The following is a 9,778-nucleotide window of genomic DNA, read 5'->3' as shown; positions in this document are numbered from 1 at the left end:
GCAGGATATGCTTGACACTCCATTGCAAAAGGGAGGGAGTACTGGCTGCACCTCAGTGCTCATGCAGCTGTTGACTGCAGGGTGCAAGAGAAAGTGCTGGTTGTGGTCAATTAGCTTCAGAGCTTTCCAGTCTGGCTTTGGCAGCTAGTGAGAAGTCTGACATGTGATTCATGTAAAATGTGTCCACCCCCATTCCTTCTCTTCACCAGGTTATTGACAGAGCCCTGTTACATTTGGATAACTCCTACAACATCCCCAATGTCAGCAGCTTGGGCATTGTTTGCAAGACCAACTTGCCTTCCAACACAGCCTTCCGTGGCTTTGGAGGGCCCCAAGGAATGATGATTGCTGAGTGCTGGATGAGCAACCTTGCTCGGAAGTGTGGCCTGCCACCTGAGGAGGTATGGATCCACTTTTCATTTCTGCATTTCAGGGCAGTGCTGTCTTTGAAGAAGCTCTGAGAACTGAACACAATCATGGAAAATTATTAAGCATAAGAACTTTTCGCTTCATTTTTGCTAAGCCCTTAGCAGGATCTCAAACTTTCTGTATGACAGCCACATTATAGTGTGGATTATCTTCTGTTTCATTAAATTCCCTCTGTAGCCTCAATTGTGTAAGACCTGCTTTAAGGATAGATATTCAAGAAAAAGTCCAAAGGCACTAGGTACCTTAATCTTACTAACAATGTGCTTAAGTCCCAATCTCTCTTGAAAATTCCCAGCCTTAATATCTTAGTCCCCATTTTCCCATAAACAGATATATGTCTGTTAATTCTGTTGTTCTGTAGAGTGAGCAGAGGAGTAAAATTAGGAACCAACGTGCTTTTGATGTCATCCATTAAAAAGACCTAGTCTGAAGCATTAAACTTGGCATGTCCTTTATATGTCTCTTCGGGAAGGTGCGGAAGCTCAATCTTTATAATGAAGGAGACCTGACTCATTTTAACCAAAAGCTGGAGGGATTTACTCTACGAAGATGCTGGGATGAATGTTTGTCAAGTTCTAGCTATCATGCCAGGAAGAAACTAATTGAAGAATTCAACAAGTAGGTGTTTTGGAGCTGTCTTGCTACTGGGTGCACTTGTTGCCTTCTAACTTCTTAAGTTCTCTTAGCAACTTGAGTGATGTGAAGTCAGACCTTATATTTGCTGAGTGACTTCTAAAAATTTCTCTTTTTGAAATTCCTTCATGCTCACTGTGGGAAGAAACCTCTGTCAGTGAGCTGGTACCTTAAATAAGGCAGGAATCAGACCTACCATGACATGATTTTGTAAGAGAAATGTAGCAAAGGAGAGGGGGTGTGTTGAGTCCAGCTAGGCTTTTCAAATGGCTATCAAGGCAATTTGTTTAGGCTTTCCACTGCCTTATAGCCTTTTTTAGTTGGCTTGTATATACAACCAAATAGTTAATAGTCCAGATAACTGCTTCTATAATGCTTGGGGGAGCATCTTCAGTTTGGATTTCTTCTTGTTGGGAACCATAAACAAAGCCAATCTTTCATAAAAATTACTGATTAACTCAGTCTGTATTGCATTCAGGTATTTCATTTTTGCTTTGATACCCAAGCTGTTGGAGGGAAGCATAGTATTGAGTTGCGATGAATGCCTCATGAGTATACGAATAATGTTCTTTCCTTGCAGGCAGAATCGCTGGAAGAAGAGAGGGATATGCATCATTCCTACCAAATTTGGCATCAGTTTCACTATTCCATTTCTGAACCAGGTCCGTAAGTGTCATTCATCTTTTCAGTAGAGAAGCTAGATTTATGCTGCTTGCCCCAGACCCTCCTCCATTTGTACCAAACTGGAGCTTTTCAGAGAAGTAGTAAATTAGTTAATTTCAAACCAAAATGAGCAACACAACACTTACCAGTTTATACTGTCCAAAAGACACCACAGTGCAGCTATGTTTCCATGGTATAGTGTTATGTTAATTTCCCTGCCTATTCCCTCTTCCTGAATAGTCAAAACACTGTTCCTATGTTTGACCTGACTTGATGGACTGTCAGTGGTATTAGCAAGTTCAGGGAAAGGGTACATCTCTGTTTCACAGGGGCAGGTTTGAGTTAATTCACCTGCTTTCTGAGCTGAAAATACTGACTGAGGTTTGCTATGTCATTGGAACTTCTAGTGAGTTGGTGAGACGAAACCAAACTCACCTCAAGTGTAAACCAGTGGCTTTAATTACACCAAAGAACAACATTGTTCTAGTTCCAAATTAATTTTCTCTCAAGTTTGTAACTGAAATCTGCCAAGTACTTCACTAGTTCATTTATGATGACTCTTGGATTAATGTTCCCTTTTGTAGGCTGGAGCTCTGGTCCATGTGTATACAGATGGCTCTGTGTTACTTACACATGGGGGGACTGAGATGGGTCAAGGACTTCACACCAAAATGATTCAGGTAATAATGAGTTTGGACTTAACCGAATGAGACATCTTTTCAGGAAAATTACACTCGCTCCATAGTATTGCCTCAGACAGCTTGACACTTCCTCTGTGTGCATGTGTAGGGTAACAAATCATGACTAATTCCTCTTAATTGTTTCAGCAGCAGTGCTAGCTTTCCAGAGTATTATTACAATTGAGTATGAGAATTAGATTTTTCATCATCTTAACTGTTATTATGTAGATAATGCAGGTTGTGCTTACAATCTAGCTTCTCTGGCAATTTCATATCATCCCATAAAACTACAGTTTACATATATTTTATGCAAAAATTAGTCCTATTGCAAACACATTTATCTGCATATGCTAACGCCTTTGTAGTTAAAAAGGCCTAAGGGAGCAACATTGCTTTGGCAGGGAAATGAAAGGGAAATCTAATAGGGCTCTTTATCCTCTGATTCTTAGAATTGTTGAGAGAAGAATTTAGTCTCACAATAATGAAGTGAATGTCTGTCATTGTGGCAAAAGTGTACGTGTATGTGCTTGCACACATTCAGTTTGTGAAGGGCAAAATTAACAATGTTCTGGCTAGCTCTCAGTCACCGAATCAACTGAGTCTTCAAGAAAAATGAAATTTAGGACGGGAGAGGATAGAGGTTGCAGAGTGGATCCTAGCAGTGTAAGCAATGAATGATAATGCTCATGTATAAGACAAGCTGCTTACCAATTGTTTACCTTTGCTCTGCAGGTTGCTAGCAGGTCACTGGGAATCCCCACCTCCAAAATTTACATCAGTGAGACCAGCACAAACACTGTCCCAAACACCTCCCCGACAGCTGCATCTGTCAGTGCGGACATCAATGGGATGGCTGTCCATGTAAGGAAACTTACATGTTATTTAAGTTATTTAAACTAGTGGGTTATAAGCTAGGACTCCAAAACATGAAAATGTGTATTTGATGTGTATTTATCTATAGCTTAAGGAAAACAGAACCATCAAAAGGCAATTCCAGGCTAAGGATACCTCATAACTTCTTTACGTGCTGTAACTACCAGTGGTGTTAGATGATGAATGACTGTTTTTTTTTTTTTTTTCCCCAAGTTGTTTGAAACTCTCCTTCAGTCCTTTTGTAGTTCTAAAATGGAGTGTTTGTGATTACTCAAAATGAACATTTAAATAGCTAGCTTCTTAGTAATTAATGCAGCCTTATCTATTACAAATATATTGTGCTGCAAGTATTAATAGCAGATGGTTTGTGGGCTGTGCTCCAGAACCAAAGACCTCTAAGTATCAACCTCTAAGTTGATACACTCAGAGCAAACATTCTTCTGTAGCAATGGCGTGTCATGACTGTCTCTGACATGGTGGAGTTACTAATGCATATATTTGCAGGGTATGTGACTTTTCCATTGAAAAGAGGAATTTAGTACTGGTCATTTGGTCATTCTCAGGTTTAAAGAAAAAGGGAAGTGTAACCTGTAAAGTAAAATCATCAGGCTGTTTTTGGCTCTGCACAGCTTGTCTGAGTAGGTTGAATTTTGGCAAGAATATTTTTTTTTTTTCAGTGTTATAGGATCATCTTGCTAGATATGCTAAGATGTCTTGCTATGACTTGGTACAGATAAAGTTACTTGATAAATTGGTGGACTTTTGATATTTTGTGTCATGATCCGGAAAGTTCTGTGCTGTATTTGGGATTCCCTTCTTCTATCAGCACTGCCAATCTGCTTTAAAATCCTTTTCAGTCAACATTTCTTCCTATATAGCAAGACATCTGTTAGTGAACTTTGTTCCTTTTTATGATATGCCAAAGTTCTAAAGGCAATATTGATTTAAACTGAAGGTTCTTTGAAACTCTTACAGGGCTTTTAATACTATAAGCTGACTTTTCAAATCTTTAAATATTGGTTCTCTTTCTCTTTGTTTCTAGAATGCGTGTCAGACTATCTTAAAAAGACTTGAGCCGATCAAACAGTCTAATCCTAAAGGATCCTGGGAAGTCTGGGTAAGTTGTTTGTATCTGTTGCAAGACAAGTGGGCAGTGTCAGAGATTGTTTTAATTGGCAAGCTCTGTAGGCAGGTATATCCTCCAGGCCTTCTGCATCTTGCTAGCAAAGATTTGAGCAAAGACAGTGAAACAGAAACCTGGCAAGGGAAGTAACCAAAGCTTGCAAGAGGTCACCCCCAAAACATCAGTTATGTCTTTAATACTGAGATTTCTCCAGATCCTGGGGCCTGCCTATGGCAAACTTGACCAAATAAAAGTCTTGAGTGGTTACATGTATTTTTCTAGTCAGGCTACAGTCTTGGACAGGAAGAAACCTGATTTTGTAGTGAAGGGATTCTGTGACAAAGATGACTCTTTGTTGAGCTGCCTGTAGAGCTCCTTGGCTGCAACATCTCTGTACCCTCAGTAATAAGAGATTGTTGTGCTGTAAGGCTCTCAGGCCATTTTCGGATCCAAGCTCTTCTCTTAATGGAAGGAGCTCTGACTTTGTGATTTGGAAGTCAGGATAGGATTTCTCCTGGCCTCACTGAAGTCAAGATGACTGTCAGTTTAACCTTTGTCTCTGAGGTTGAAAGTCTAACCTATAGCTGAGAGCTGAACAAACAAGAGCAAGTCTTATCCTTCTGCCAATGGGCAAGTTCTGCCCTTGGTAGCTGCTGACAGGGCTATTTGAGGAAGCAGCTTCATCGTGATGTTTCCCTTGGTACTGCTGGTGCTGGGTAGCGTGACAGCTGTCTGTCACTGGACACCTTCTATTTATGCTCTCCTGGAATGTGGTTGGGATAGCTATTTTGCAGGGACTGGTTGGACAATTACTGTTTTCAAACTCTTGTTCACTTTGCCAGATTAAAGCTGCCTACGAGAACTGTGTTAGCCTGTCGGCCACGGGGTTTTACAGGTGAGTGAATATTCACACTGCAGAGGCACAGCTCTTACTCAATTGCATGGATTGCATCCAGGGAAATTCTGGGAAGATTTACAGCCCTTATCCCCCTGTCACTGCTCTAACTTAGGGCTGCATTCCCTTTCCTAATTAGAAATGTTAAGCTGAGGTTAACACTCTCCTGACTGGGGAGAATGGGTTCCTGATGGAGCTCAGGTCTTGGGGCCAAGTTCAGATCTCATGTAAATCTGAAGTAGATCTAACTTCACTCTAGCTGACCTAGGTCTGAGGAGGCATAAATGAAATCAGAGCTTTGCCTGGGGCTCTGCTCTGTGTCAACCTCATGACTTAGTGTTGCACTAGAACTGTCATGTAGGCAAAAAGGGGGCAGGGGCTGTCCTTGAGGACAAAGCTACTTACGGCAATTGGCTGGAACAGTATCCTGTCTGTTGTGGCATGAGCAGATACCAGTGTTTGCAATTTCATTCTCCCCCTTTAAACTCTTGCTGGTTCCTGTGCAGTTCTGAAATGAGGCACTTTTCTTAGCTTTACTGCTGTAAGAAAACAGAGATCCATCATCTTTGAGGCAGAGGGGTTGACATAAAAAACTAAGCACAGTGTTGAGAAGAGCCTATTTAGGACTAAAATACAATATGAGCTCATTTCTGTTGCATCTCTGAAATGTGTTTTTCTCTTAACCAAGTGACTGTCAGTATTTTAATAAACCACTTTTTAGATAAAGTGTAAGTAGCCAGATACAAAGTTTACCGTGAACTGTGCTTAAAATCAGTTTTTAGCTTAATCCAGTTTCTGGTTCAACTTGATTATCCTCTGAAATTTAATTACCTCCAACAAATGTTCAACTGCACTCTAAAAGCAAAAGATTTGCTACTGGATTGGTGGGAGTGAGTTCATAATAGTCATCACAAGCCCTGAGATTCATGGGAAAATAAAGATGGCTAAAATAGTTTGTTAGTTTCAGTCAGGTTTTGGAATACAGAGCAGCTTTAGCAGATTTCTATTTATAGTTGTTTACACTTTTCATTTCTGCATGGGCTTGACGGAAGGGATGAAACAAAAGTGAATAAGGATTTTGATAAGTTGCAATGTGTTTTTATTCATTTTGACTGTTCATGGAATGAAACGTGGTTTTGTTTTTCTTTGTATCAAGAATTCCTGACCTTGGCTACAACTTTGAAAAGAATGAAGGGAAACCATTCTGCTACTTCAGTTATGGCGTTGCTTGCTCTGAGGTTGAGATAGATTGCCTGACAGGTGACCACAAGGTGAGGGGGTCAGCAGTGAAATAGCCCTCTGTGTTTAGGTGAAGGAAACATTCACAGGGAGTTAGAACAAATACTGGGTGTCAGCTTGTTCCTAGCTCTGTCATTGGTCTGGTGTAACCTTCAGTAAATTTCTTAACTCCTCTGTTCCACAGTGCAACAATCCATAAAATACAATAAAATGATAATTATCTACCCTGCGGGGATATTAGGAGGCTTAATATATGATTGCAAAAGTTATTGGATTTGCTTAAGTAAGAGATAGCAGCACTGTGTTAGCACAAAAGAACAGAAACATACTGGAATTGAGTTAATAATTAAAAATAGCACTGAAGACTTTTAGAAAGAAAGAAAAAAGAAAAAATAATTTCATCAGTATCTGACCTCTAGTTGGTTATGCTCAGGTACAGAGCACTGACACTAGCAGCTTGGAACTAATATAAATTGGGTCCATTGGATCTCTGGGGAAAACTGCAGTGAGTTCCTTTGATTTCCTTTAGGGACGAACTCAGATTAAAAGTCAGTATGAAGAGTTGAGCTGAGATAGATTGTTGAACACTGGCCAAGTGTGGGTAGTGGTTGGATACATTACTCCTCCTCATACAAGACCATAGTGTACCACTTGCAATATTCTGTGCTGATTTATTCTTTATTTCTGCTTTTTAGAACATTCGCACAGACATTGTTATGGATGTTGGTACCAGTCTGAACCCAGCCATAGATATAGGACAGGTAAGTGAAATAGTGTTGCTATTTCCACCATGTTAAAGCGATCACACTACCCTCAGGCTTTTCTAGATGAGCCATTATCCCTCTCCAGGTTGTGCCTTTGCAAACAGAGCATTTTAAATGTGGGTATCCAGTGAGGCATTTTAGGCCAGCTGTGAAAACCAGTCTGACCTACACTTAGCTGTGCAATAGGCACAGAATTATATAGGGAAATATCCTGTTGGGTTTTTTTGCCTTGGATATTAAGACTACAGGACTTGGATATTAAGACTTCAGTTACCACCACATTGATGCTTTTCAGCACCTGTCTTGCCTAAGGAATGAATCCAGGTAATACTAATATGATGGAATAACCTCATCCCAGGCGTAGTTTCTACAATGTGGCCTGTGAGACTAAATCCCACACCTGATTTTTATACTCCTATCTGTCAATATCAAGTCCCATTTAATTCAGTGAAAATTCTTCTTTGAATAAAGAGTTAGGGTGTTAGATTCTGTCCTCCAGCTACTGTTGTGTAGGGATCTCAATAGGAGGTTGGACCAGTCACTTAGCTTGCAAATTCCTTGGGCAGGGACAAGCTTACTTCCATATTTTGTGCAGTAATAATCACAATGATACCTCTCAGCAAATAAAGGTAATGAACACAGGGTTGTTTGATATACCAAGAGATGAATCATTCAACATTTACGCATGCTTATCTAGCCATCTGAGTTCCCTTGCTAATTCTAGATGTTGATATAGTGTAACTATGAAACTGCTGCAGGCTTTGGGGTTTACAGGAGAGCACGAGTTGCAGAGTTCTGCTGTAGTTAAAATGAAACTTCTTTGAAAGTGACATTTTTTTTCTGAGAGACATTTTTTGGAAGTGGCCAAGGGGAGAAGGAGCCTTTCTGTCTTTGCAGCCTGTCAGTTTGGGTCTGGGAGTAAAGAGATGGGCTATACAGAGCCTGTCAAAGAGATCTCAATTTCCTGTGTCTTTCCATGAATTGCTGCAGAGGATCTGGGGGCAGAGGAGAGAAAGGATGTTGTGTGACTGCAGGAGCACAAGTATACAGAGCTGGGTTAATGAATGTTTGTGCCAAATCTTTAGACTGGTCTGCCTGCCAGATCTCTCTGTGGGCACAGAGGGCAGAGCTTCTTCACGTAGGATTGTTCAAGCACATCGTCCTCTCATAGCTGCTCCCCTTCTTTTTTTAAATTTTTTTTCTCCTAAAATTTACAGTAGAAAAATTATGCAAAGAAGTCTTTAGTACTTGAATGGGAATGTTTTTGCAGGTGTCTATGCTGGTGACCTGAGAATATGCAGTGCTTAGGAAAGCATTTATACTGAAATAGAAAGCGTAAAGTAGTTTGTCTTCAGATGTAGTCTTCTTGTCCTTTGAATTATCAGCAAGTACAACTCATTCAGTGTTAATCTGCCTGTAAAGGAATCAATATTTTGGCATTGATTTTTTTTTTTTCCTTGTTTCATCAGAAAATTCCTGTCCTGTGTTTACAGCATATCTGTTTGCGTCTATTTGTAAATTGCTTCACCTGCCAGGGAAGTGCAGCCACTTCTATATGGGAACACAGGAATTGTGCAAAGATGCCAAGCTGTACTCAGCAGAAGGGACAAGGGTTTAGAGATGAAAAATGGGAAATTAGTCAGGAGGGGAGGGCTGAAAACTCCAGTGGAAATCATCACTGTTTGTTCTTGTGCAGGGAAGAAAAACAACAAAAAAAAGAATGTAACCTTGTTTGGATGTGTTTGTAGATAGAAGGAGCATTTGTCCAAGGCCTTGGGCTCTTCACCATGGAGGAGCTGCGCTATTCTCCCGAAGGGAACTTGTACACTCGAGGGCCGGGGATGTACAAAATCCCAGCGTTTGGAGACATCCCAACAGAATTCTATGTGTCTCTTCTCCGGGACTGTCCAAACAACAAGGCGGTTTATTCATCCAAGGTATATCTGTGAGATCTGCAGGCCTCTTACTGCTCTATAATTCTATGGAGCTGAGTGTGATAAAGTAATGATGCATGTGTCTAAATAGTTAATCTTGTTATGCTGGCTTTATTCTGGGGTCAGGATGTTTTCCCATTCCTTACCAGAAATACGTATACTATCCTTTATAGTTAGGAAGAACTGAAATAACCTGCACATTGCCGCCCTAATTGTCCATTAGAGAGAACTGAAGTGGCTTTTCTGTGCCAGTTCTGCTATAACAGAGGCTGCCAGTCTCCCCCTGAATGTCAGCTCCCTGGTTGCCCTTCCCTGGCACCAGAGCCACCACTGCAGATAACATTTCCAGCAGTGTCATTTCCCCAGATCTGATATACCAAGATCTTGCATCTGAGTTTTCATGTTTTGCTTTCTTTACTGTTTCACAGTGCTCATGTCACCCTTAAAGGTCCATTATTAATCCACGTGTCCTTCAGTTGTTTCTACTGCAGTCAGTGCTGTTCTCTGCAGTTAGTAAGGGCTGCACAGAGCAGGGCTGGATGTGC

General features: G+C 40.7%; 1 protein-coding gene across 2 annotated transcripts in view; it reads left to right on the top strand.

Moving 5' to 3' along the window:
• XDH (xanthine dehydrogenase) overlaps positions 1 to 9,778 on the top strand; it is a 51,666-nt gene that overhangs the window by 39,648 nt on the left and 2,240 nt on the right. For both annotated transcript variants that reach the window (XM_009580666.1, XM_009580667.1), the window contains 10 exons: positions 210 to 401; positions 902 to 1,047; positions 1,643 to 1,724; positions 2,310 to 2,405; positions 3,138 to 3,266; positions 4,321 to 4,395; positions 5,244 to 5,296; positions 6,453 to 6,567; positions 7,231 to 7,296; positions 9,048 to 9,236. In XM_009580666.1, coding sequence (XP_009578961.1) covers positions 210 to 401; positions 902 to 1,047; positions 1,643 to 1,724; positions 2,310 to 2,405; positions 3,138 to 3,266; positions 4,321 to 4,395; positions 5,244 to 5,296; positions 6,453 to 6,567; positions 7,231 to 7,296; positions 9,048 to 9,236 — 1,143 coding nt within the window. The remainder of the gene's footprint in view (positions 1 to 209; positions 402 to 901; positions 1,048 to 1,642; positions 1,725 to 2,309; positions 2,406 to 3,137; positions 3,267 to 4,320; positions 4,396 to 5,243; positions 5,297 to 6,452; positions 6,568 to 7,230; positions 7,297 to 9,047; positions 9,237 to 9,778) is intronic.

This window comes from Fulmarus glacialis, unplaced genomic scaffold (assembly GCF_000690835.1).
Source record: "Fulmarus glacialis isolate BGI_N327 unplaced genomic scaffold, ASM69083v1 scaffold14336, whole genome shotgun sequence".
In the NCBI taxonomy this organism is placed as follows: Eukaryota; Metazoa; Chordata; class Aves; order Procellariiformes; family Procellariidae; genus Fulmarus; species Fulmarus glacialis.
This window is presented reverse-complemented; position numbering and strand designations above follow the sequence as displayed.